Source organism: Phalacrocorax carbo, chromosome 1 (genome assembly GCF_963921805.1).
Source record: "Phalacrocorax carbo chromosome 1, bPhaCar2.1, whole genome shotgun sequence".
NCBI classification, from domain to species: domain Eukaryota; kingdom Metazoa; phylum Chordata; class Aves; order Suliformes; family Phalacrocoracidae; genus Phalacrocorax; species Phalacrocorax carbo.
The window spans coordinates 1,804,794-1,831,483 of NC_087513.1; the positions used below are offsets into that span (position 1 = coordinate 1,804,794).

Sequence of the window (26,690 nt, forward strand, 5' to 3'; positions counted from 1 at the left end):
CCGCCGCCGAATCTCGCCGCTGATTGGTCAGTGGCGAGGGAGGGGGGCCGCTGCTGGCTGCCGCCCGGGCTCGCCTTGAGGAGGAGCGGACGGGGGCCATGTCGGCGGCGGGCGGTGCCCGGGAGGGCGTCAGGGAGGGCTCGGGGGCCGCGGCTGGTGGTGGCCGTGGTCTCCTCAACCGCTTCGTGCAGCTGCCGGGCAGGCCGCGCTCGGCGGGTGAGTGGCAGCCGGTTCCGGGAGGGTCACCCCGTCCCCAAGGTCCTGAGGGGATGGATACCCCGCGGGTTTGGGGGTCACCCCCAGTCCTGCAGCTCCGGGACTTTTTGGGGTGGAACTGGGGTACCCCATGGACCCGGGATGGGGTGGGGAGTGGTCACCCCGTCCCCAAAGCCTTGAGGGGACGGATACCCCGCAGGTTTTGGGGGTGACCTGCAGCCCTATCGCTCTGGGACGTTTTGGGGTGGAGCTGGGGTACCCCATGGACTCGGAATGGGGTGGGGGCGGTCACCCCGTCCCCAAAGCCCTGAGGGGATGGATACCCCGCGGGTTTGGGAGTTACCCGCCGTTCTGGCGCGTTTTGGGGTGGAGCTGGGGTACCCCATGGATCTGCGATGGGGGCAGGTATCACCTCGTCCCCAAAGCCCGGGGGTGGCATGGGGAGGGCCAGGGCCTGGATGTTCCCATTCCAACGACCCTGGGATATGGGGGCCACAGTCGTGGATGGGGGCTGTCACCCCTTTCCAAAAGGTTTTGGGATGTTGAAGGGGACCCGCTGTCTTGGGAGGTGGCGGTTCTTACTGCCCCATCCTAGCAGTATCAGTGCTTTGAGGGATGTTTGGATCTCCCACATGGGTAGTTCAACCCTGTCCCCAGGGACACAGGGTGTTGGGGGGACAGGGAACCCCGCGGTCCCTGGCGGAGGGTAGCCCCATTTCAATGACCCTGTGATCAGGGCCTGGACTAACCCATGGTGACACAGACAACCCCTCCCCAACTCCAGAGTATCAGGTTTTTGGGGTGGGGGGAGTCCTGGGAGCGGTGGTCCCTGTGCCCTGGGAATGGTGGCTCGTCTCTTTCACCTTCCTGCTAGCAGTGTTGGTGTGTGGGGGGGTTACGCTGTAGTCTCTGGATGTGTGGGTCACACCAACAGCCCCAGGATGTTAAAGGGAGGAGGCTGGGGTTAACCCATGATCACAGGATTGGGGAGATCATCCCCCTCCCAACCGTTCAGTGATACTGGGAGGGATGTGGGGCACCCCATGGTTCTGTGATGGGGAGGGGGGGTAGTCCCAGCTGGTTTGGGGTGTCCCCGCCTTATCTTCCTAGCACCTTCTGCCCTCAAGGGCCACATGATGCTGGGGTGCTGCCACCCAGGAGGTGGGTACCCCAGGCCCAGGGCATTCTTTTCAGCCCTGGCTGCCCCTGGTCCCACCACTCAGGTACCTCGATGGGGGATGTGAAGCCCCTCGCTGCCTCCAGGGTAGGAGCCTGCATCTGGCATGTCTGGAGCACTAACAGCGGGTGGGAAGAGGCTTTCAGACCAGGGTCTGTGTTTCCATCCCTGTGAAACCTCTCACAATCTAGATCTGCAGTAAGGAGGCCTTCAAGCCTCATGCAAGACTGCTGTGAGTTTGCTAAATGGCTCCACACCTTCTATTTTTGGGCAAATTCTCAAGCATGTTTCCTTCCTTCTGTGATAAGGGCCTTTTTTGGTAACACGAGAGCTGATTATCTTCATCTTCCTGAATTTTAATCGTTGGCTTGAGCAAACCAGTAGCACATCCTGACACAGTTGTAATGTTCCTGCTTTCAGCTACGGATTATGTTCAAATGTGAAATCCTGCCCTCCGCTGCCTGCGATGGGGCAGATGCTGCAGCCCCGGGGACAAACTACCCTGGTTCAGCTCAGCATTAGCACTTAAGTCCAGCCTTAACAAACCCGAAGCTGGCTGTCAATCTTGTTAAAAAACTACCTGATGGAAAAATCCCATTTGAGTGGATTGCTGGAGTTTCTCCCCATTTGACACCTGTTAATGTCCTATTTATAGAGCTCCAGCAGCAGCCCTTACATAACCATTGAGATAGAGAGGAATATCTTTCCCCCCTCCTTCCATTTCCTCCACCCAGATTTGGTTTCTTGCCTCCCAGTTCTCTTTCAGAGTTTTCAGGAGGCGTTCCTTCATTCCCCCCCCAACCTTTCATGCCCTAGACTCTTTCCATAAGCATGCTATCTCCTTTTAATCCTGTTTTTATAAGTAATTACTGTTGTGAAGGCACACGAAGAGCTCGTAGCATGCTTTGGCATTGGATGTCCCTCCCTGCAGAGTTCTTTTGCTCCTGCTAAGCCGTGTGTCATTTGAAGTAGACCTGGGCTATCTCTTGGTTAAACATGAGAGCATATGCATTTATTTAGCTGCTGCTTTTGTCACATTCTCCTTTTCTACCTACTTGCAGATAAAATTTTTAACTTTTGTCACCTTTTTCACTCTGTCAAGTTTCATTTGCATGGGGAAATGATTACGAAAGGTAAGCAGGTGACTAGCAGGAGCTTGTGCCAGTGTTGTGCTGCTCTGTTCACTTTCTCAAGCGGAGTATTTCTATTGAGCATTTCTCAATAGGGGCATTTCTTAAGCAGTGACTACAAAAGAATCTTGCTGATGGCTAAAGAGCTCAAAAAAAAAAAACAATTTGTGTTTTTTGCTGCCTTGTTGTGGGTAAAGACTCTATAAACATCTAAAATTGTATGTTGGATAAGGGAAAGGAAGGAACTATTTTTAGGTGTTTGTAAGCTTTAGCAAGATCAGAAATGTCAAATATAGGTGGTGTGTGATTTGTTCTTCTCCTCGTTGGAAATCTTCCTGTCCACATTGAAACGTTTTCAGTGTTTTCATCAGACTCTCATGGTTAAGTGGATAGAAACAATCTGGAAACCTAAATATATCTTTGCTTCTTGCATGCTCAGCATTTATGCTGTTGTCCTCAGCTATAATTTTCCCAGTGTACCAGTCTCAGTAGAGGTTTTTTTTTTGTGTGTGGAGAGGTTCAAAGTTTGTAATATGTCTTTAAAAAAAACTACAACAGAAAACCCAAATATCCTGAACCCCTTTGTGTCACATGGGAAAGCAAGCCTGAAGCCAAGTCGGCTCCTGGGCTTCATCTGCAGTGGCATTACTGGCAGAGAGAGAGAGATGGGATCATCCTGCTCTACTCATCACTTGTGAGGCTGCCCTGCGGTGCTGTGTCCAGTTCTGGTCCCCACAAGTCAAGAAGGATGTGGGCAGACTGGAGAGGGTCCAAAGGCGATGGTCAAAAGGCTGGAGAACCTGCCCTATGTGGAAAGGCTGAAGGAGTCAGGTCTCCTCCTCCTGGAGAAGTGAAGGCTGGAGGGGGGGCGTCATCACGGTTTTCTGGCAACAAAGAAGACAGAGGGTCTCTCTTCACAAGGAGTAACATGGAGAAGAGAAGGGGCGATGGGTACAAGCTGGACCAGGAGAGGTTTCATCTTGATGTAAGAAAGGCATTTTTACAGTGAGAACAGTCAGTCACTGGAACAACCTCCCCAGGGATGTGGTAGAGTCCCCATCGCTGGAAGGTTTCAAGATGTGGCTGGAGAGGGTGCTGGATAATCTTATCTTGGCTCCATTTCCCACAAGAGGTTGGACCAATCTTTCCAGATCCATTCCAACCTGGGCTGTTCTATGGTTCTCAATTTCCAGAATTCTTTTCTTTATTTTCCTTTTACATTTCTTAAAAAAAAAAACCCAAACAACCCAAGGAACACTCAAATTGAGTGGTGTAAAATCAGTACTATATAAATATCTGGGGCAAATGTTTCCTCTTTTGCTCTGGTTTCTCAATAAGGACAGTTCATTCATAAGGACTCCTTATTTTATTCTCTGCTCTGGGATGCTATCTCGTGTATTACAATCCTGTTTTACTAATCATGGGAAATACTGACAATCAATTGCACACTTGTAGAAATGTTTGAAATGTGTGATTACTACAGAGAGGTTTGAAAACAAAAGCCTCTGAGAAGCAGGATGAAGAAGCAAACCTCTTCTGGACATCGATCCCAACCCAAAAGCTCTCACAGCTGGATGTGAGAATGATGATTTTCCTAGAAACACCACTTTAGTGGTGTTAGAGACTTCAGATATTTGAAAGACTCTTGGCCGGTGGCCTGTGGGTTGTGTTTGGCATCCTTGGCCAGATCCTCTGGGCTCTCCCAGCTCCCCTCAGCCCTGGGCAGAGTTGTCATTCAGGCGTCGGGGACCCAGGCACAGCTGCTTTCTCTCTTGGGTGTTTTTCAGGCACGGGCAGCCTGCCACAGAAGGGAGCTGTATGATCTGGAGGGGCTGAACTCAGCTGGATGAACGAACGGATCTTAAATCTTGGTCTCAGTGACGTATTCACATCCTGCTTATCCAAACATTTGTGACGGACTCTAGTTACATGAGTTACAAACTATATTTTGGCCAGCTTTGAAGACTGGAGTCAAAATCAATATTGACTTGTCTTGTTCTCTCTCCCAAGAGCTAGCAGTGCTTTGGCTTCAGCCCTTGACCTAAATGTCCTTCAGAAATCTTGCAGAAATCGTAAATGAAAAGGGAGACATTGAAACCTGCTATTCTGAATGTTGAAAACCTAAGTAGGAGGGAAAATAATACTGATACCATCTTTAGAAAGCCCTGAGAAGCAGCAAAGAGGATGTGTACACACACCTTAGCTATTCACCACTGGTACGTTACTTTGAAAAGATGGGAACCAAAAGCCACGCTGTATTTGTTAGCTTTACATCCTGTAGTTATTTAGTTTGTATTTCCAAAAACAGTGCTTGAAATAAAAATTACATTGCTAGTAGTAACTTTGCGGCATAACGTATGCCACGTGTTAACGGCCTCGCGCTGGGATTAGTAGGACTGAAGATCACAGATTGGCAGAAAGAGATGGCATGTTTGGGGTGAGTCTTGCGAGCGGAAGACCCTACACCCTGATAACAGGACAAAGTCGATGCGGTTGCGGCTTGGTGCCCGTGCCGTTCCTTTTCTTGTTAGCCCAACAGGAAGAACTTTAAGAAACTCAAAACGAGGAAACGCAGACAATAGGCAGCAGACCAGCCTAAACTTCGTGGAAGCAGAAGGAAGCAAAACTCTGAGGCCAAAGCATCTCGCTGTAGGAGCCGGAGGGTATAAAAGACCTGTCCAAAACTAGTCTGTCCTTTAAATGAAGAACGACCCAGGAGTTGTAGTGAGGGCTTGGCAGCTGTCATCCTTTCATCCTCTGTGCTTTACCTAAGTGATCCTGGCCGGATCACTTGGATATACTTGGTTCTTGTGGGTAGGAGCAGCCAGAACCGGCTTATTTAAATATTTTGTAAAATAAAATCACCCTCCCCTTCTGCAAGATCTCACGCTGAGTTTTGTTGCGCTAACTTCTTGCACCCTTTACTTTGCAAATGATCCTCTGGTGGATTTTGTGAGTAAAATAGGTTGAGAAAAAAGGGAGCTTATAAAGGGTGGTGCTGGGGTTGCTCTTCTGGGAGGTGTTTGAGGCTATCCCTGGATATCTGTTGGTTATGCTCCAGGAATAAATAAAACCAGGCTTTGTTCCAGGTGATCTGGAGGGGAGGGAAAGAAGGGCTTGATTTAAAATACTTTAGCATAGTCTTCAAATCCTGAGTTGAGCCACATATAAAATGAGGAGAATTCATGGCTTTTTTTTTTTCTTTAAATTAATGCAATTAGTTTTAACCAGTAAATATGAAAATAGCAAATAGCCCTGTAGTTCTAGGAGGAACATCTCTTTAGATGTGAGTCTTTAACCAGAACGAAAATTCAGAGTATTAAAACGAACAGTGCTTTGATTGCAGCCCAGGAATCTGTTTTTTCATTCTAGCAATCTGTTCTGGCTGAGTTTTCTTATTGTAGCCTGGCAAAATGTGATCCTTGCTTTTATTTCGCTGCGAGCCCCAGGTGTTTAAACTGGACAAGGTCCTCAGCATTGATCTGTTTCAGCTTAACCTGGTGTGTATGGCAACCTCTAATCCATCAAATTACAGAAGAAAAACGGTACAAGGAATGAACTGAGAGCTTGCGCAGCGTTAGCTACAACGAGAGCTTGAATCTGGATGCTTTCTCTCTATGCCACGGGATGGCTGCCTTCCCTTGCTCTGCCTTGTTGTATAGTATTGCTCAAGGAACTACAGGTAGAGCAGCAGTTAACCTTTAATTTCACAAAGCCGAATGACTCGGCGGAAGCGTGCGATCACCTTGGTAGGTCTGCTCTTTATCCTGCCTGCTGCGTTGAGCACGTGTTGCCATATGAGGGTAGGCTGGGAGAACTAGGTTTGTTCTGCCTTGAGAAAAGGAGGCTCAGAGGGGATCTCATCCCCATGTACCAGTACTTAAGGGGAGCTACAAAGAAGATGGAGACTCCCTTTTTACACGGAGTCCCGTGGAGAGGACAAGGGGGATGGACACAAGTTGCTCTTGGGGAGATTCCGATTGGACACCAGAGGGAAATTTTTCACAGTGAGGACAGTCACCACTGGAATAATCTCCCCAGGGAAGGGGTTGGCTCGGCCACGTTGGACACCTTCAAGAGTCGCCTGGACAGGGTGCTGGGCCATCTTGTCTAGACTGTGCTCTTCCCAGAAAGGTTGGACTAGATGATTCCTGAGGTCCCTTCCAGCCTGGGATTCTGGGATTCTGTGAGATGAAAGCGCAGCTGCCCCACTGTGTGTTGGTTATGCTCCAGGAATAAATAAAACCAGGCTTTGTGAACACAAACCAGGCTTTGTGAACTCTGAGAGCAGTTGCTTTGGGTCGCTTGGGTTGGTTTTGGTAAATCTGTGTGGTATTGGTGGCCTGGCGTTGTGTGGTGTGGTGTGGCTGAGCTAGCTCTAAACAGCTAGCTTAGAAAGGTGTGTACACGGTGGGCTGGAAGCATTTGGATTAGGCTATTGTGACCTTATGGTTGAATTGCCATCACCTTAATAAGTGGTTTTTGTGTGTTTGAAGAAAACTTCATTTAGCAATAGGAATCTGTAGGCTTTTATGTGCCATTAGTTCCTAATTTTCAAGTATTTAAAGAACTTTAAGGCTCGATGTGTTGATAAAAAATACACTGCGCATGTGATGTGCTTTTTCCAATTGCATCTTGGTTGGAAAAAAACCAAAATGGTTGCTTGTCCTTGAGATTTGGAAACATTGGCAACTTTTATTGGATAAATTGCTTTTTTGAAGGTTAGAAGCCAAGTGTTTCTTCTGACCGTGAATCCCACCTGCTTGTGGAAACCCTGAACTCGAGACCAGTTGTTCTTTTTAACTTGGGTCACCTGTGTGAGATGATGTGGAGTGTGTACATCTGGGAGGCTGATACTGCTCTAATACGTTTCACCGATTCCCGAGTGCCCAGGAAGGTTTGTTTTACAAGGGGAAAAAAAGCTGCACTGAGCAATTGCCTCCCTGCAGCACCGAACTCTCTGCTTCCAGATGCCAGAACATCCCCTGGCTGCATCTGCTGCTTTTCCTTTGATTTTTGGCTGCTTTAACATGAGCTGGGCAAAAGGGAAAGGGAAGGACAGGGATTTGCTTCTTCCCTGGAGAAAGCCACCTGCTGTAAGGAAAATACGGATTCTTGGGGTCATGTCTGACCCCAAGATTTGAGTGAAACCTTTCGCGTTGGCCTCTAATTATTGTTTGTGGCTTTGAGGATCGCTCCCTATGTATTCTGAATAGAATAGAAAGTTCTCCCTAATTTCTGGTGCCTTTATCTTATGTGCTTTCCTTTTTGCGAACAGCAACGTCTTTAAACAGCCAAATGAACAAGCAATAAAATGGTTGTGTGAAACAAGCAAGCAGTACATGGAAAAACAAATCATAAATGCTTGGCTGCTATGTTTTTAGGATTCTTTCTGTTATTCAGTGCCTTGGGAGGGAGCAAGCAGCGTGTCAAAACATGATAATTGTGCTCCAATTTCATATGGGTCTTTAGGAATCCTTTAAGGCTGAAAGAATAAAGAGGCAAATTTTTAAAATCAACACCTGCAGCTTGGAGTCTGCTGTTCTGGCTATGCAAAGGGATATTATTTGCACCCTTAGCAGGCAACAGCATGTGGCAGAGTTTAGAAATGAGGCATCGTGACCTGGAAAGTCATCACAGTTGCAGCTCCGAGGCAGTAACCCACAGGGAAGGGGTATGTGTTTGTGAGAGGAGTATGTTTATTTAGTCCTGCTCCTGTCATTCTGCTAGCTACAGACAAATCTCTTTCCAGTAGCCGTGGTGGCAAAAGAGCTTGACTTGTTTCTGTTTCCAGAGTGGCCTTTTAAGTGTGAGGTTAGCAGTTTCACTTCCCTCATCTTCTTTGCTCCCAAAGGATCTAGGAATCATTTTTTCTGCTGCAGGTTGCTTTGGCTACTGCTCAGCCTCATACCTGGCCCTGGCAAGGGGTGATATGGGAGTCGTCATTCTTTTCCTTTCTGCTTATAGGTTTCTGAGCAGACGGTGGGACAGCCCAAACCCTTGGCCTCTTCCTTCCAGAAGCTGGTTGGGAATGGGAGGCAGTGGTTGTGGCTTTGCCACCCCAGGAGAACAGCACTGCATTGGTTTGCTGGGAACTGGTAACGAGGCATGGTAGTGATTAGGGAAAATTCCCTTAAAAAGAAAAATTAAATTCTGCAAAACCTGATGGTGTAGGCAGAGCTCACTGTCTGCCAAGAGCTACTCATTGATTAATAGATTTATTTGTTTTCTGGCAGCATGGTCATGATAAGAAAAAGCGTAGTTTCAGGCATGCTTTCCAAACAACTTCATATTCAGCTCTTTCATTGTTTATTTTTATTTTTAAGAAATTAATTCAGCTAATTAGACCTTTTTCCCCGTCTTTTTTAAGCTAGCCAGCTGGCTAGCTTACTGACTCGAATAGCAGGTACTCCCCTCTTGTTTAACCTAGCCAGCGAGATGATGCCAGCATTGTTTTTTTTCCTGCAGTCATGAAAGGCAGGATAATCGAGTGGAAAGAAAACGCCTTTGTTCTTCGAAACTTGTCTTTGTGCTGCTCTGTTTGAAGCACATCTCGTCTTACATTTGTGCTGCGTGTGATTCAGAGCAACCGCTTGGTACTTTGCAGTTTAATTTTCTTCTTCTGTAACTTTATTATAAGGCTATTGAAAAGCGAAATCCAGTAGACTTGAGCGTGGCTGTTGACACATGCTGTGGTTCTGGGCATGCTGGTAGCTTTTCATCTGCTCTATACCTTCAAGTAATCAGCTGATGCCGAGGGATTTTTGTGTTGTTTTTTTTTCCTCCAGGCCTTCCATAGATTTCTGTAGCTATTGAGGCACCAGAGTTGGAAGTTAATAAACTTTGATGCTTGTGTTAGTCAGGATAGGAAGAACGTTTATGGACTAGCAGGTGCCATGCAGGTTTGTCCTCCCTATAAGAGGGACATTTTGGGTGGAAATCTTCTTGGATGCCATTCAGGACCATTACGCTTTCTTCTAAAATGAAGGGTTTCGTTAAATTTTCTTAATTAATGTCTCTGCCCTCTCCTCCTTCTTGTCCCAGATCCATTTTGTGTTCAGAGTTTTTGAGAGGTAGGAAACAAATGTCTCGTGCATCAGTTGCTGTGCTGCGTCACGTCGGGAAGCTCGGGAGTAGATATTTGTGCCGCCTTTTTGCTTACTCTCCTTCTGTTCTAATAATATGTCTTGCAGGAGAGGTATTCAATTAGGAATCCGCACTAATAAAGTCAATTTGGGCCATCCGAGCAGCTCCCTCTGAATCACTTGGGTGAATTTAACAGGGTGTTAACAGGTCAGTGCGTAACGATAGCCAGCAAGCAAGCTTCTATGAGACAGCTTAGTCCTAAATTAAGAGTTTCCTTAACGATGTCCCAGTCGCAGTGTTTCAGTTTAATTCTCTTTGTGGAGCTTCTTATTCTCTGAAAGTTTTATTGTTCCCATTTCTGCCCTCAGGACCAAGGAAAAGGAGTCTCCCTGTGAATGCGCCTTCCCATCCTTCCTTCCTGCTTTGCTTTGGAGTCTTAAACTGGAAAAGCAACTGCTTTCCGAATTATATCCATCCACTTTAAAGCCATTTTCTATAACTAGCTTTATGACCTCTTTCTCACAGATCTGGCTTGACTCAGTACATCATGCTGCTACCTTCTGTGTCCGGCATCAAAGAATTCGTAGCAGGGCCCAGTGACTTGCAGGTTTTCATGGTGAAGGTGCCTTGCTGTGCTTCGCTTAGTGCTGGGCGCTTCTTTAACCTGTGGCGGGTTCAGCTCTTGGGGAGATGGGCTTTGCTGACTACAGGAGGAAGTTAGCAAACCCTTGGGTGTTTCCACCTGCACCATCTAAAATTTGCACTTGTGTAATAGGCTCGTTGTGCTCTGCTAACGCTGGAGCAAAAACAGATGCAAAACTTGCTTGAAGAATTTTAGTAGGAGACGTGAATCATCTGATAAAACATAATTAAATGGAAAGGCAGTTCTTTATTGGAGAGGTGCAAGTCACAGAGCTCGTCCGCTGAGGGAACTAATCTGAATTAACGCTTCAATAGATTCAGCTTTTACAGGTCCATTCTTTAAAAAGAGAGAACTAGAGAAATCTTTTTCGAAGACTTTCTTTGAAAGTGAATTAAGGTTCAATTCTGAACAGAAGAGTGTGGTGCCAGTTTAACTCAGTTTCATGATGTACTTGCATAGGTGACTCAGAAGAGGTGTTGGATAATTTTTTTTCCTGTTTCATGGGTAGATAGGTCATCTTCTTGGGCCTCTGTGAGCAGGAGGATCTGGTCCATTGGGACAAAGGGGTTAGTGAAGAGCGAAGCTTAAAAGCAGCAGGCTGAAATGTGACGCCTTTGGAGAGAAGTCAGTCGTTATATGTGGAGCACAATGTCAAGCAAACGCAGCTGGGGTCTGCTTGAATAGAGGAGAAAACTTGTTATTCTTGAGCAAAGTGCTTGTAGCTACAGGGGTTGGCCCAGAGCTTTTGGAAACCTTGCTCCGCTTGGCATTTCCAGCCCTCCTTTCCCCGGGAGTCACTGCCGTAGCAGGCACAGCGGAAGGAAGCATTTCAGCCGCTCCCATCCACGGTCTGGTGTTCAGCTTAATGCTGAGGACAGTGGATTTCCCCAGGGCAGCTGAGTTGTGAATGCATGACCAGGGACTGGTATCATTTCTCCTGCTAGCTCCACTGTGAGGATCCCAGCTCCTGACAAAGGACAGTTAGTGAGTGTTTGAGTTGTTGGCGAGAGTGGTGGGAACGGGCAGGGAAATAGCAGCAGATGTGGTTTGCAGCAGCAACGGCTGCATGGGAAGGGTGCTCCTTTCAGACCTTCTTCGTGGGTACTTGCAAGTATCTGTTTGACACCAGCTTCTGATGCCCTCTCCATGTCTTGAAACTATCTTGAAAAAATTCATCTTCTAAAGATAGGAGATGGCTTTCTAATTAAATGGGATGGGGTGAAACCAGCTGGGCTGTGTATGGGCTTAATGTACCCATCTTGCTATCTTGAGGACCTGCATGCATCAAACATTGATCCCTTTCTGTTGAAACTTAACTGTTCTGGGGCTTTATAGTGAAGTCAGGCATCTTCTCTCTTCATTTTTGAGAGGTGAATGACCGAGAAGGCCTCCTTGGTTTTATTTTTTAATTTATTTTCTTTGAATTACTCCTCTTTAGTCTGTTTGCTTTGTATAAAACAGCCACCTTCTCCCCTCTTCCCTCTGGAAAATCCTCATGGCAAGTGTTTTAACTAGAGGGAAATAGGATTTATAGTTAATGTAAGATTTTAATTCCTAATTCCCTTACACCTTTTAAATTCAATAGGTGATTGAACTAAACCCTCACTCCCCTGCAAAGTGTGTGCATCAGTGCTCCCAGTCTTCCCTGGAATTAAGCTTCCATTTCAGTTCTTTCAGGTCTTCTTTTTGGAGACTTCCAGGGCAAACAGAAGAAGAAGAAACAGGCAGGATGGCCTGCCTTTGTCCGAGTGGGGACACAGGAGCCCTTCACCAGGATTTGCTCTATAGGCTGCAGAGGGGCAGGGGCACTTCTCAAGCATGGTTTTGTTTGCAGATACCCAAGATTAGATGAATTGCCCTCTCAGAAGGCTCTCTGATGATAAGAATCTGAACAATTACCTTGACTGTAAATACCTTTATTGTCAATGTGTTCACTTCAGCCGTTAAAATAGAAAGCCAAAAGGCATGGATGTTTTTCCTTCCCTTTGTAAATCACCTCTAAAGCACTTAGTACTTGTTTAAGAGTTTAGTCCGGCACCGAGGCCGGTAACTTCCTGGCTGCAGCTATTAGTACAGGTACTATCCACCCCTCCTGTGTGCAAATGTACCCGCCGCGCTGGGTGCCCAGTGGCACTGCTCTGTCTCCGTAGCCAGACCAAAGACTAGATTTTTCTAGTAATTCCTTAACTTTCTTCCCCACCTTTTCCAGCCGGTGCCTATTAGCTTTCTAAGTGGGGATTGCTGCAAGACGCAATTGTTACTGGAAACAACCCAAATCTGTCAAGGAGTTTGTCTGAACCCAGTAGAGCAGCTTAATTTTGGACAAGAGTTGGAGCTTAAAGCAGTAGCAAACAGGGAATGTGATTAAGCACAGCTGCTTGTGCTGAGTTAAAATTCATTATTCAGTCTGGACAAATAATTTATTTCACCTTTCCTGTAGGCGAGATGCTTGATGCCTCATTTGTTATTGCTCCGCGTGTCTGATTCACTGCTGATAGTTGTAACAAGCTCTAAGAAGAAAACATGATGGGTCCTAATTAGATGCTTCACTGGGTCCCTGTTCCTCCCTAAAAGTCCGTAAAGGAGCTGTGAGAGCAGGTGGGTGGTGAAGATCGCTGGTTTGTTTGGGTGAGGGGTCTTCGGGGATCTTCTTTTGATTTTTTTTTTTTTGTTTTGTTTTCTCTTTGTTATCAGCTGAACCAAAGTGGGCCTGTCTTGAGGTGCGATAAGCAGAGGATGTGCTTGAGGCAGTGTTGATTATGGGTTGGAATTGTACATTTTAGAGGACTGTTATGTATCGTCTTTCTCAAGGTGAAGCTTAGAGTGACTCTCACCAAAACACTGTTGTATGGAATAGAAAAAATGGTTTTTGAAACCTTCCTGGTTTAGTCAGCTTGAGATGTTCTACACGTGTCTCACAACCAACTCCTTTGTTCAGGGACCTGATCATTTTCTGTTTCTTTCATCTTTCTCATTCGTCGCGTGGTCCTGTACCTCGTTGAAGAAAAACACCCACCTCTGGCACTGCGCTTGGCCCTTGCTGTGCATCGAACTCGAGCAAGCTCAGAATTACTTTTTGATCACTTGTCAGCTGAGACTTCAGTTGCTGTTGTCCAACAAGAATATTGCTGTTTAGGTTTTCCTGGACTGAAATGGTCTTTTTGACTATTCCAGTTGAGGTCTGAGCTTGAATTGTCCTCCCTGCTTTTATTTCCATTGGCTTTTAGGGAGGAGAGTGGATAGGCAGAAGTCTTCCTTTCGGGAAGAGCTACATCTGCCAGTTGTCAAGCTCAACTTGTAGGATCTCATATGGGTTCCCAGTGCAAATGCCTTTATTTATGAGCAGATTTTACTTGCTGTTTCAGACCTGCGTTGCTTAATATTTAGGAAGCCGAGGGGTGTCCAAGGTGAAAGAGTCTTCTTGGGATACAAGGTGCCAGGAGCAAAAGAGAAGAAACGGAGAGAAGGTTTGTGTAGGAGGGAGAGCAAATTTTTCTTCTTTGTTCACATCGGGCAGCTTTAAATATAAACATTTTGGAACTGCTTCCTAAGTGAAATCTGCCATACAGAATGACAGAAGGGAGAATTTGTAACTTATCTTAGAAATAGCTTTTATGGGTGGATTGCCCCGTGGAAGGATTGTCATGCATCAACCTCCAGGCAGGTCTCCTTAGGCAGGTGTGGTCCAGGGGCTAGAGTGGACATGAATGAGATGGTGACATGCAGAGGCTCTCCCCATTCCTGCTCAGAGAAGTGGATCTGTATTACAGAGCCGTTTCCTCCTGGCTGCAGGCATGCTTAAACAGCAGCGGCTGTTGTTGGAGGACCACCACAGCGGGTGTAGTGCTGACCCTTGGGCACAAGCTCACCTCCTCTGCTGACATTTCACTGAAGCTGTTTTACCTTCTCATTTTGCTGTAGGCCATAGATGTCCGCCAGCAAGAAGTGGCCATCGTTGCGTGGCAGATAATGCCAACTTGTATGTGTTTGGAGGCTACAATCCTGACTATGATGAGTCCGGTGGGCCAGAGAATGAAGACTACCCGCTCTTCAGGGAACTCTGGCGATACAACTTTGCTACAGACACCTGGCATCAAATAGGCACTGAAGGCTACATGCCCAGGGAACTAGCCTCCATGTCACGTACGTATGGAAATTCAATTCCTATACACCTACTCCTGAAGCTTTTTTAATCAGTGTCCCTGGTGGAATGCAAAACCAGGCAAGAACTGGGAAATTTGGATCCTGTTTCCAATTCTTCTGCAAGTAGGCCTTGAGTTTGGCTCGGTTTTGTGATTTTTTTCTTTCCCCTTTTGCTCAGGTTGAGGCAGAGGGAAAGAAAAAAGTTTAAATGCAAGAAGCAGTCTTCAGGTATTTACAAGGCACCTGCACTTTCAGCAGCTAGGTGCTCAGTGCAATCAGATGTCTCAAAGCATCCAAAAATAGATCTCTTTGTTCACTAGCCATTTTTAAAAGTAGGCCTTTGGTTACCATGGTTTTAGCTTGCATTCTTTCTCTTCTAGATCAGTACAAATCCATAAACGTGTAGTATGAATTGTAGGGTATTTGAACGATATGGAACACTTTCTGCCTACTGTCTCCAGAGCACAGAGTCATTCTGTTTTACTGCGTCTCACAGCAACACGTATCTCTGCTCTGTCTCTCTCTCCTAGTTGTACTGCATGGCAACAACCTGCTTGTGTTTGGGGGCACCGGGATCCCCTTTGGGGAGAGCAATGGCAACGACGTCCACGTCTGCAATGTCAAGTACAAACGATGGGCTCTGCTCAGCTGCCGAGGAAAGAAACCCAATCGAATCTATGGCCAGGTACGAAGGAAAGCCCTTGTTGAAGGACTTTGAGCGTGCCTCCGTACACTGGGCTGCGTGTCACGGAAAAGGGGCCAAGGTGTGGAGGTCTCTTCTCTGCTAGTAACTAGAGTTGTTCTCTGTGTACATAAGTGTAAGGAAGGGCAGGTATCATTCATAAAGAAATAGAGCAGTCTTGGTTCTTTGAGATTTCAAAGGAATAGTTTTCTTTCCTTTGTTAGAAAGGCCAAAATTTGTAAGCTAAATGCCAGGTGCAGTTGAATGAAAAAGTATGTCTGATTTAAGGAGTGATTGGTAGTTTCTGGAGTTGCTCTGTAGCCTCCTCAAGGCCTTTAAAACCCAAAACTAGAAATGAAAACAGTGGTTAATAGGCCTTATTTGTATTAGAATAACAACTTTTAAGACTTTGCATAATGTCATCAATGAACACGGTGTACAAAAAAAATAAACTCATTCTCACGGGAGGACTGTCACCTCTTGCTGTGCTTTCCAGTAATACTGCCAATGTACTTGTGGTGCAGACACTTATAACCCAACGAGTTTCTCATTGAGATGTGTGCCAGACATTTGGGGGAAGGAAAGTAGTCTTCCCTTGCCCAGTTCAGCTCCGGCTGGCCTTTGGCAAGCAGGTAGTTGGGAGGAGAAGGAGCTTACATCTCTGCTTCCACCTTGGACTGCATCAGGGAATGGTGCCTGCACCACCTTCACAGTTTCAGTAGGCTGATAGTCCATGTGCTTTTGAATTGTATGGGCTGTCTCCATTGTTTGGTCTGACTTACCCACTGTGTTTGGGGCTTTCTGTTATGCCTAATGCTGCTGGCTATCTGATAGCTGGTTTATAAGAATCTCTGTAACAGTGTCTGTGTAAGCTCAGCATGGAGAAGGTTCAGGGTTAACAGTGCTTTGGTTTTAGCTCCTGGGAGCCCCTGTGGCACAGACCTGCCTTGTCTGGTGCCTGAAACTCAGCAGCTCCACTTCTAGGTCCTCATCTTGTGATCATGGAGTTACTTTCCATTCCTACAGATACTAAGCCCCCATCTTTCATGTATCAATCATCCTTGTTTATCCTTCATATTCCTCCCGAACATCTCATTTTGTAAGTTGTAGGTAGAGCTTTGCAGGCAGTGTCTTGCTTTAGGAGGGCAGGAATTCTCTCTTTTTTCGGACGCGTCCTTTCCAACTGGTTTCTTCTGTTACCTTCCAGGCCATGGCCATCATCAATGGTTGTCTCTATGTATTTGGAGGAACGACTGGTTACATTTACAGTACCGACCTACATAAGCTAGACCTCAACACTAGAGAGTGGATCCAGCTGAAACCAAACAACATGTCCTGTGACATGCCAGAGGAGAGGTGAGAAGCTGGACAGTCTCGAAGAGCTTTTACACAGGGCAGTCACCACCTTTACAGACAGGCTTCTGGGCACTCTAAGAGCAGTGTTTTTGGCTGTGAACCTTGCACAATTGGTGCTTCAGCAGTCTGGCGTGCAGGGGGGTGTCGGGATGGGGTATGTGAAGCCTTTGCCAGGACACTGATCTGGACCATGTGGTGCCAAAACAGAGCTGGGCACTTGGGGCAGCTGGTCAGTGCTGAGGAGGGGAAGGGGCTCCAGCTGATCCCTGTCCCTTGTCCTATTCTGTAGCAAGGTGTGTGGGAAGGAGGGCTGGGAGAACAATCAGTGACCATCTTAGTGAGAAGGGGCTGGAATATTGATGGCCTTCATAGTGCTCCAGAAATCATTGTACTTAAGTTTCAAGGTACTCTGCTCTCAGAAAATGCCTTTCAAGCTTCTGAGGTGCTGCTTAGATTGCTTGTGAAAGTTTCCACATCTTCTGAATGCTCCCAGCCTGAGGGACTGATACAGCGTGGCCTGGCTTGGGGTGTCTGCTTAAACCACTCAGATTTGATAATGTTTTCCAGAAGGCTTTTGTTGGTGCTCACTTGCATTAATTGCTTGTGCTGCTAAATGTCCTTTGCGCCTTCAGGTACAGACATGAAATTGCACATGATGGTCAACGGATTTATATCTTGGGAGGTGGAACTTCCTGGACAGCTTATTCCTTAGATAAGGTAAGGCGATCAGAAACCTTGAGTGCTTGCCTGGATAGGAGATTTCAGTGAAGTATAACCAGCACGGTCTCTTCATCTGGCTTTGCCTGGAGAGCTTGGTAAAAAAATAGATAACTAGGTCTCCTAGTTCTCCTGTTTCTGTAAAACCTGGTGTTGCCACAAGCGTGTCCTGTTAACTTACAGATGATGAATCTGTGGTACCCAGTGACCATACCGATCTGCTAAACGGCTTCATTCCTGTAGACCCGGGATCAAAGATTCTCATTTTAAACCACTTAGGACATCTTGCTACATGTTGCATTTGTGCCAAAACAGGAAAGTGCCAAAGGGATTAATTCCTTGACATTAAATTCAGATATTGATATGGTGACTCTTTTCTTGTCTTCTCCCTTAATTGTATGCTTTAATTTTACTTCTTGTGGTGAACATTGTTCTCCACTACAATTTGGGGAGGGAAGAGGAAAGGCTGAGAGACCTGGGCTTGTTCAGCCTGGAGAAGAGAAGGCTGAGGGGGGATCTCATCAGTGCTTATAAATATCTGACGGGTGGGTGTCAGGGGGATGGGACGGGCTCTTTTCAGCGGTGCCCAACGCCAGGCCAAGGGGCAACGGGTGCAAGCTGGAACATGGGAAGTTCCACCTGAACATGAGGTAAAACTTCTTTCCTGTGAGGGTTTCATTTATCTCTCTCATTATTTTCCCTTTCATTATAATAATATTATTATCATTACCATTATTACTCTTAACAGTTTAATAATTAAAATAAAACAGTATCTCAACCCACAAGTTTTCTTGCTTTTGCTCTTCCAATTCTCCCCCCCATCCCACTGGGGCGGGGAGAGTGAGCGAGTGGCTGCGTGGTGCTCAGTTGCTGACTGGGACTAAACCAGGACAATAGCAAAGCCTGAAATGTAAGCTTTAGTAAGCTGGTACACTTTGAAGGTGATTTTATACCTGCTTAGTCACTGGCTGCAATTACCTATTTTTGTTTTTACACCTAATGAAAGAGAGGTGTTATTTATAGTGGCTCCCTGGGTCAGAGCCTGTAACTGCATCACCGTAGTGCTGGGAGAGCTGGGAGGAACTAATGGCTCCTCTTTGTCCCTTCAGATCCACGCATACAACCTTGAAACCAACACCTGGGAGGAAATTGCTACAAAACCTCATGAAAAAATTGGTGAGTCTGGAATTTCATGCCTCTTCTCCTGTAAACCAGAGTTTGGCCGAGATGCTCGAAGATGCTGTTTGCTGGCAGGCCAAAAACCGGTTTTGTAACCTTGTACAGTATGTGACTTAACACTGGCTTCGGGACTCTGCTTGTTTCAAGCTTTAGCAGTGAGGACTAACCCATCTGAGGCATATTTAGCAGCCTGGGTTCTCACTCTCCCTGGGTTTGAAACATGATAGTTGCTGGCTCTACTCCCAGAAGAAGATACACATCACCTCTGCTCCCTCTGGGGCACCACATGCTGGCCTGGTTAGCAGCGAGGATTTCCCTGAAACCTTGTAGGCCCTTGGCTGCTGCTTTTCACCAAGCCAGAGGTGAGAGCTGGAGTCTGTGGGGAGTGAGATTCTGGCACATTTCTTCCTTCCCTGGAGAGCAAGTGGGAATCAAACCTGAAACAGCCAATTGCTAAGTTAGAGGTGTTATACCTGTGATGGTAGGAAAGCAGAAGCCCCTTATAAACGAAACAAGTGACTCTTGTCCATGATTATATGCTGAGATATAATCCCCACTTAACCAAGCACGTTAAAGCAACTATAGTTAATACAATACTTTTTTTTTTTATTCTCCTCAGGCTTCCCAGCAGCCAGAAGATGCCATAGTTGCGTTCAGATAAAAAATGGTAAGATCTGCCTCTTGAAAATTGGTGTATCTTGTACAACCTAGCAGTGCCGAGCCTGTCCTAGCCTGAGAGATGCTGGCCTCCAACACACGTTTGAGAGAACTGCAGGGCACACGTGTCTTTTCTGGAAGAGGATTTTTTTTCTTGTTAACAGGCCTTAAGCTGCCCAGTTGGCACCGCTCTTCATATGAGGGATCTTGCTGCTGTAGGCAAATTTCCTCCGGCACTGCACAGTGCTGTTGCTCTCTGTAGTTCTACAGTATTTTAGACAACATGTAAATCTCCTTTGGACGTGTGGGTGCTTCAGTGTAAGATATCACGTATTTTAGCCACGAGTGTCCATGATACTTTGCAAGTTATTGGTTGCAAGCTCACAAACAGGTATAAATGATGCTCCGGCTACAGCTTGGTGTCTAACCTGTTCGCTTTGCGGTCCGCTGTGAAAAGCAAAGTGGGGCCAAGTGCTGGAAGCCGCATTCTTTAGAGACAAGACTGTTTAGGGATTTCTTTGATAGCGGGTCCTTTTCGTGGTGTTATAAATCTGAGATGCTCATATGGAGTGAATTATGAAGCAGTACCAGAGTTAGCACCCGAGTCTTTCCTTTCTCTAGTAAAGTAAGGGCCATTTTCATAGAATCATAGAAAGGTTTGGGTTGGAAGGGACCTTACAGATCGTCTAGTCCAACCCCCTGCAGTGAGCAGGGACATCTTCAACCAGCCCAGGTCGCTCAGAGCCCCGTCCAACCTGGCCTTGAACACTTCCAGGGATGGGGCATCCACAACTCTGGGTAACCTGCGCCAGAGCCTCACCACCCTCACAGTGAAGAATTTCTTCCTTATATCTAATTTAAATCTCCCCTATTACAGTGTAAAGCCATCGCCCCTTGTCCTATGGCTACATGCCCTTGTAAAAAGTCCCTCTCCAGCTTTCTTGTCGGCACCTTCAGGCACTGGGTGGCCGCAATAAGGTCTCCCCGCAGCCTTCTCTTCTCCAGGCTGAACAACCCCAACTCTCCCAGCCTGCCTTCACAGGGGAGCTGCCTCAGCCCTCTGATCATCTTTGCGGCCCTCCTCTGGACTCGTTCCAACAGGTTTTATGTTAGGAGCTGCACAGAACTTAGTAGAGCCTTTTGTTCTTCACTTTGATCCTCCAAATGTTCTTGCTGTAAATCACTTGCATGGTGCTGTTTGAGGCACAGCTTAGAGGGGGCTCTGCATGTGCAATAGTGTTCAGTTACCTACGATTTTGAGTGGTGGAGTGTTCCTTCAACTAGATCTGGGCCTCTCCCATAGCCTCTTTGTCCTCCAAGAATGGAATCCCCCAAACTTCACAGAATCACAGGCTTGATAAAAGCCAAATTGCTCATAAGGAACTGATGCAGTTACAGTATTGATCCTTGTTTTCAAGACTCTTCAGATCGATTACTGAATGCTGTATGTTAAAGGGTGGAGTGATAACCAGATTATATTTCTTCTATTTCTTAGAGGTGCTAATTGTGCCAATAAAAGTAAAGCAGGAGCTGGGAGGTGCTTCCAGTCACCTTCATCAGCAGTATTTTCCTGCAGTGCAAGCCTCTGAGTTGAGAACTTGGACAAAGCTGAGAGCAAGGACCTGCCTCTGGCAGGGAACAGGACTAGGAGCCAGGGCTGTGGCTGCTCCCCATGGGTTTAAAAACACTAGAATCTGATCAAACCCAGGCCCTGTGAACTCAGGTTAGCTAGGGCTTAATACAGCTTCTAAAAGTGGGAGTGCACTCCTGCTTCTCAGTGGTGTTTAGCCCTGAATCTGCCATGGTGGGGCTGGGATCATGAGCCGGCTGGGAAGCATTCATGAGCCAGCAATGTGTGCTCACAGCCCAGAAAGCCAGTCATATCCTGGGCTGTGTAACAAGAAATGTGGCCAGCAGGGCAAGGGAGGGGGTGCTGCCCCCCTGCCCCGCTCTGTGAGACCCCCCTGCAGCGCCGCCTCCAGCTCGGGGCTCCTCAGCACGGGACAGACACGGGGCTGTTGGAGCGGGGCCAGAGGGGGCACAGAAATGCTCTGAGGGCTGGAGCCCCTCTGCTGCGAGGCCGGGCTGGGAGAGCTGGGGTTGTTCAGCCTGGGGGAGAGAAGGCTGCGGGGAGACCTTATTGCAGCCTTTCGGTGCTTAAAGGGGGCTAATAAGAAAGATGGAGGGACTTTTTACCAGGACCAGTAGTGGCAGAAGTGGCAACAGTTTTAAACTGAAAAAGGATAGTTTTAGACTGGACATAAGAAATGATTTATGATGAGAGCAGTGAGACACTGGAGCAGGTTGCCCAGAGAAGTACTGGAAGCATTCAAAGACAGATTGGATGGGGCTCTGAGCAACCTTATCTAGTTAAAGATGTCCCTGATCGTGGCAGGGGGGTTGGACTAGGTGGTCTTTAAAGGTCCCTTCCAACCCAAACCATTCTGTGATTCTGTAAGTGGCCTCCGTGGGTATGAACAGTGTGCTGGGACTGATTTGGGAGGTACTGAGAGCTTGCGTTGAGGTAAAATAATTGTTGATCCCAAAACTGTTTTGGAAAGGTTATCGCTGACTTCAGTCAACGCGTGTTGTGCAGTTGCTGATGAAGGATGGCTGGGCCCGTAAGCACCGTGGGTTTCCTCTCTTTCAGATGTGTTCATTTGTGGAGGCTATAACGGAGAAGTGATTCTGGGAGATGTTTGGAAGCTGAATCTGCAAACTTTCCAGTGGGTCAAGCTCCCAGTTGCCATGCCGGAGCCAGTGTATTTTCACTGTGCTGCTGTCACACCAGTAAGTGACTCATTTCTCTCCTACGTAGCTGCAGTTCAAGTCGTTTGCCCAAGAACTCTGATGTTTCTGTGGGCTGCAAATAGAGCTGAACCGATGTTACCAAGGAGGTGATCTCCACTGGATGCAGCATCTTTAGGGAGGCTGAGGGCTGGCGTGAGGGCACTGCAGTGACTCCTTTTACTCCTGCTGCTGTTTAAAGAGTGGTAGCACGCAGTATATTCTGCTTTCTGAAAGCAGCAATGCAGAATTTTAGCTTTAAAACTGTATCAGCTCCAAGGATTAATTCCACTTGTGAACAGCAGTTCCTGTTTGCAAAAGGGAAAAAAAGCACAAATACTCCCCCAAGTAAGCTGGTTTTAGCCTACTGAGAACAGCCTGAGTTAAAAGACTAGCAGGTGAGCAACCCTCTTTGGAAGCCCCTGGTAATGGGAAGGTTGGTATTGCCAGAGATTTTTGCCACAACCAGAAGCTTAGAGACCTGTGGTTGATAAGCAGCAGGCGGCAAAAAATGCATTTAGCTGTGGCTTCAGCCTCCTTCAGCTGCTCATTGCCTTAGGGCAACGTGCGAGGGCAGAGATCGGGTTCTTTGGTTCTAAGAGCAGGTGTCGCCTACTTTGGAGATTGCTATAAATGCAACTCTTTCTGGGAACCTGTAGGCCTGATGAAGGTGTTTCCCAGGCAGCTCAGTGACTGCAGGTGGGTGCCTGGACAGCAGCAATGCCCTTTCTTTTCCTGTATATTGAAAAAAAAATGCTACTCATGAAACAGGTCAGCAGCTGAGCTTTTCCCATCTGTCTGCGTTCGTGTCATTCCTGCAGCAGGGTTTTGCTGAGCCAGCAAAGGGAACGCAACGTGTCTCTGTGGTGTGGTTTTCGTTTAAAAAAAGGACGTTCTTTTTAGCTGAAACCTAAGTTTCTTTCTATACAAATTTATTAACACTTTGACCCACTTCTAAAATGGATTTATTGGGGTAGAGTTTGCCTAAAATACAGAGGACAGCACTCTAAGCTAGCATATGCGTGCTTTAGGATGAGACATGCACCCTTCGGCACTGATTCCTCCCCTTGGCTGCGAGGAGCCCAAGGTGACTGGCTCAGGCACTGTCACTTCTGTTACCAGCACATAAAGGTGCGTGAGCTGAATCGTGCTCTTTGATTAACCAGCTGGGAAGCTGGAGGGTCAAATCCTGGGTTTCCTGGCTGTGTCGCTCCTCAGCACCTTCTGGTGTGCCAGTTTGGTCTGTGCTCCGTGTAACTCCCCTCTCCCCCTCTTCCCATCTAGGCTGGCTGCATGTATGTTCACGGAGGGGTGGTCAACATCCACGAAAACAAACGGACTGGCTCTCTGTTTAAAATGTGGCTGGTGGTACCCAGCCTGCTGGAACTGTCGTGGGAGAAGCTCCTGGAATATTTCCCTCATCTAGCAACTCTCTCCAGATCTCAGCTTTTGCACCTTGGACTGACGCAGGGACTTGTTGAGCGGCTAAAATGAGAACATTTCATGCTTCTGTCCAAGACACACTACATTTAAGAAGCCCCCTCCTGCCCCCTATTTATGGATACTGTGGATGGTCTTGCTAGGAACATGGAGGAACCCGCTCAACGCCTTACTCAGCAAATACATCGATGCCTTTGTAGAAATTTTTACTTTAAGTTGTTGAAAATCCACTTTTTATTTATGGATCTCTAAATTACACCGTTAATCAAAAATACTCTCTGGGACTAATCCATAACATCCAACCATCAAACTGTCATTGGAACATGCTTGCAGCTTAACTGGGGAGGGCGGGGAGCTTAGTGAATGTCTGAGCCCACCCTTACACGTGGCGCATTCAACTTCCTATTTTCCCAAGGTGTATCTAACAGAGGGCCTTCAATGCAGAACGACAGCTGACCTCTTCTTTTGCTTTGGATGACGCTCATCCCCCCCCCCCAACGCCCAGCTGAGCTCTCCCGCTATAAAACCAAGAATTCCTGCCGCTTGAAGGCTTTGCATGTGCTTCGTGGACATGTTCCCATCTCTTTGAGCTTCAGAAGACGGCTGGAACGTCGCACGGGGCAGGGAGCAAAGCTTTGCCTGTGCAGCTTTTCCGGTGCAGTGTGTGGTGATATGAAACCCCCCGTGTCTGTTCCTCACCTTTTCATATTGAAAGGTTTGCTTGGAAGACTGGTTAAAACTTGCCACTTAACAGACTACTGTGTAGTTTACTTGGGGTGGTGAGGGGAGGGAAAAGGTTTTGCTGACTCTTTTTTTTTAACCCTTTCTGCTCACATTGCCCTCTGAACGAGCCAACAGCAAAAAACCTCACCCTGTAGATTTCAGAGCTGTCTTTTAACCTGCAGCATGACGTACCCAGTGCTTGGGTGTGAGCTGCCCACGCTAACGCAGTCCTGGTTATGAGCATCTGACTCTAATGTGTACCCGTAAGCTTTTTGTTTTCCTTCCTTCCACACATCACGGGTTGGCCTTTTTCTAGTTAGCTTCGTGTTCCTCTGCTGTGCGTGGTTTTAATGCGGCTCCTTGGAAACTCCTGGATCGCTCATCCAGGAAACACAGCATCAAATAAAGGGGAGAGGGAACCTCACTCCTCCTTGCTGTGAGTAGTGGTCGTCTCTGCACAGGCGGGAGATGGAGGGATGTCTGTCTGTCTCTTGCCTTGCTGTGCTTCATATACTGTGAAATTTGCTTTAGAGACCATGTGTAAGCAGCCATCAAACTCTGAGCAGCACCACTTGGCTGGCATCAGGTTTTGCAAAATCCTTTTCATTCGAAGACCATTTTTAAGTGCCTTTTGTTTGTTTTTTTAAATCTGCTTTTCTTAGTACCCTCCCCTTCCATAATCAAAGGCAAGGGTTAGACTCTGGGGTTTTAGTTTCTTTTTAAGATATTGCTTTTATGTTTAAATAAACAATAGCATTGTCTTCATGTTGTGAATCTGAACAGCACTGGCTGATCATGTCACTGCTACCCCTCCTAGGGAGCACCTGCCTCTGATATTAGGGCAAGGTGTAACACTTCTACTGACCATCAAGCTTTCCCTGTTCTTGGGGATAGATTTTCCACCCCTCTTTCCCCTGCTTTTACCCATTCCCCCTGCATTTTTTTCAAGGCGCAGAAAAATAAAGGTTAGCCATCAAAGCTGAAGCATTCTGTGGTGCTTTGGACCACAGAGTGGCAGCAGCCGCTTGTAGCTCCATTGTATCTGTCCCTTTCATTGTACCTTTGCAGGACATGGTTTAGGAGGCAGGGTGGTATTGGTTTGGCGGTTAGACTTGATGAGCTTCGAGGTCTTTTCCAATCTTAATAATTCCATGATTCTATGAGTTGCAGCCCACAGGGCAAAGCTGGGGAACCTCAGCTGCACTGCATGGCTTTTGCAGTCCCCAACTGTGCTTGGGCTGGCTTCTCGCTAAGAGCCTGTGGCACAGAAAGCCTTTGCTCCTGGAGAGTAGTCTCATCCTATTTCAACCCCTTCTATGCCTCCCTGCCTGCTTGCTGCAGCATCCCACTGCTCCTGGCTTGGGCCTTGACCCCAGACCTTGCTGGCAGCTGTGGGCTGGGGAAGAGCTACCTGGTCACTTGCCCCTGCCTTGTCCTCTTCTGTAGGACCACATTGGGCCAGTGGGCCTTTTCTCCAGCTCCCTCTTCTGGCCTGAACTCAGTGGGCCTCACCTCTTCATGTAGAGGTTGAATATCTACACTTAATCTTTGCCTTCTGGCCTCCAGTTCTGCCAGAACCTTTGTACTGGAAGAGCCTGGTCATACGTGTGCTGGTTCCTCCCTTACTTACTGGTAAGAACATCTCCCATGATCACCAAGGCAATATTAAAACCATCTTAAAGGTCTTTTCCAATGTAAATGATTCTATGATCTGAGCCTGGATCTCTGATTGTGCAGATTCCTTAAGCTCTTATGTCTTCCTTGCTCTGGCAGCCTTATGGGGGCACCCAGGAGCTTCCCCCAATGTGAACCCAGGGAAAAAGGTGGTGGGTGTTGATCTGGGGCAACAGCTGGCCTCAGCCCGGCTCCATACTGACACCTGTAACGACTATCACTTAATCTTAGCTTCAAATCTTGATGTGGAACATGTTCAGCCACCCAGGCAGGACACTACAGTCCTTGCCATCCCTGTGACACGCCAGTGCACTGCTGGCTCATCCAAACACAAGTGCCCAAGCCTTTTCCACTGAGGGTACAAGCCCAGAGCCTGCCTGTGCCCTCCACCCCTGGCCTGGAGCTGGTTTCACCCCAAACCACGGGACATATGGGAGCATGGCCAGAATAAAGGACCAGGGACTTGCTTTTACTGATAAAAGCAGATTCAAGGCTTGTGCGCTGATGGGAGTCCAGGGGCTTCTCCGCTCCCAGGAAGCTGGGGTAGCTGCTGCATAACGGGCACAAGAGCTTGGAGGCTGCTCTTCCTAAACAAATTACTTGTTTTAAGCACCGCAAGGCTCACAGCTCCCTTTTAAGGGTTTGCTTGAGTTGCTGCTAGTCTACTGCAGGTTGAGTTTTTGAATGGTAAAAGCTTCTCCCTGACTCACAGTGGTAAAGGCTTTGCTCTGGGGTGCAGCTTGATGGATATATGGCTCCAGGCTTTCCTTGCTCCTTCTCCTGCATGTCTTCACCTCCAGCCCAGGTGATGCCCAAGTACCAGTTACTCCCTTTTAAGGGCAAATTAACTCCTTCTGTGCAATTCCCTACAAGAAAGAGGCAGTAACACTGCTGCCAGGGCAGGGCCACAATTTCCCTAAGGGAAAGGATTCAGCACCTGCAGCAACTGATGGAGAGGAGTTAAGAGCATCCACAACACTGCTCAGGATGGGGACAGGACACACTGAGACAGAGAAAAGCCATCTCAGAACAGGGTTTTGTGGTTCTGCTGCCTTCAACCCCACAACTTAGCCCCGCTCC

The 26,690-nt window shown here is 47.2% G+C and overlaps 1 protein-coding gene across 1 annotated transcript; it reads left to right on the forward strand.

Moving 5' to 3' along the window:
• Nucleotides 1-48: 48 nt before the first annotated feature.
• KLHDC10 (kelch domain containing 10) lies at nt 49-24,716 on the forward strand. Its single transcript, XM_064441763.1, has 9 exons — nt 49-216; nt 14,174-14,395; nt 14,926-15,080; nt 16,285-16,433; nt 17,066-17,150; nt 18,260-18,326; nt 18,949-18,996; nt 21,637-21,776; nt 23,058-24,716. Exons 1-9 carry the CDS (start codon nt 99-101, stop codon nt 23,265-23,267), a joined length of 1,194 nt encoding a protein of 397 aa, XP_064297833.1. The 5' UTR covers nt 49-98; the 3' UTR covers nt 23,268-24,716.
• The last annotated feature ends 1,974 nt before the right edge of the window (nt 24,717-26,690 follow it).

What these genes read in the sequence shown, in the direction of transcription:
- KLHDC10 (XM_064441763.1), top strand. Translation starts at nt 99, where the DNA reads ATGTCGGCGGCGGGCGGTGCCCGGGAGGGCGTCAGGGAGGGCTCGGGG. An exon ending in GGGCAGGCCGCGCTCGGCGG is followed by an intron (nt 217 to 14,173) that starts GTGAGTGGCAGC and finishes ATTTTGCTGTAG; the next exon opens with GCCATAGATGTCCGCCAGCA. An exon ending in GGAACTAGCCTCCATGTCAC is followed by an intron (nt 14,396 to 14,925) that starts GTACGTATGGAA and finishes TCTCTCTCCTAG; the next exon opens with TTGTACTGCATGGCAACAAC.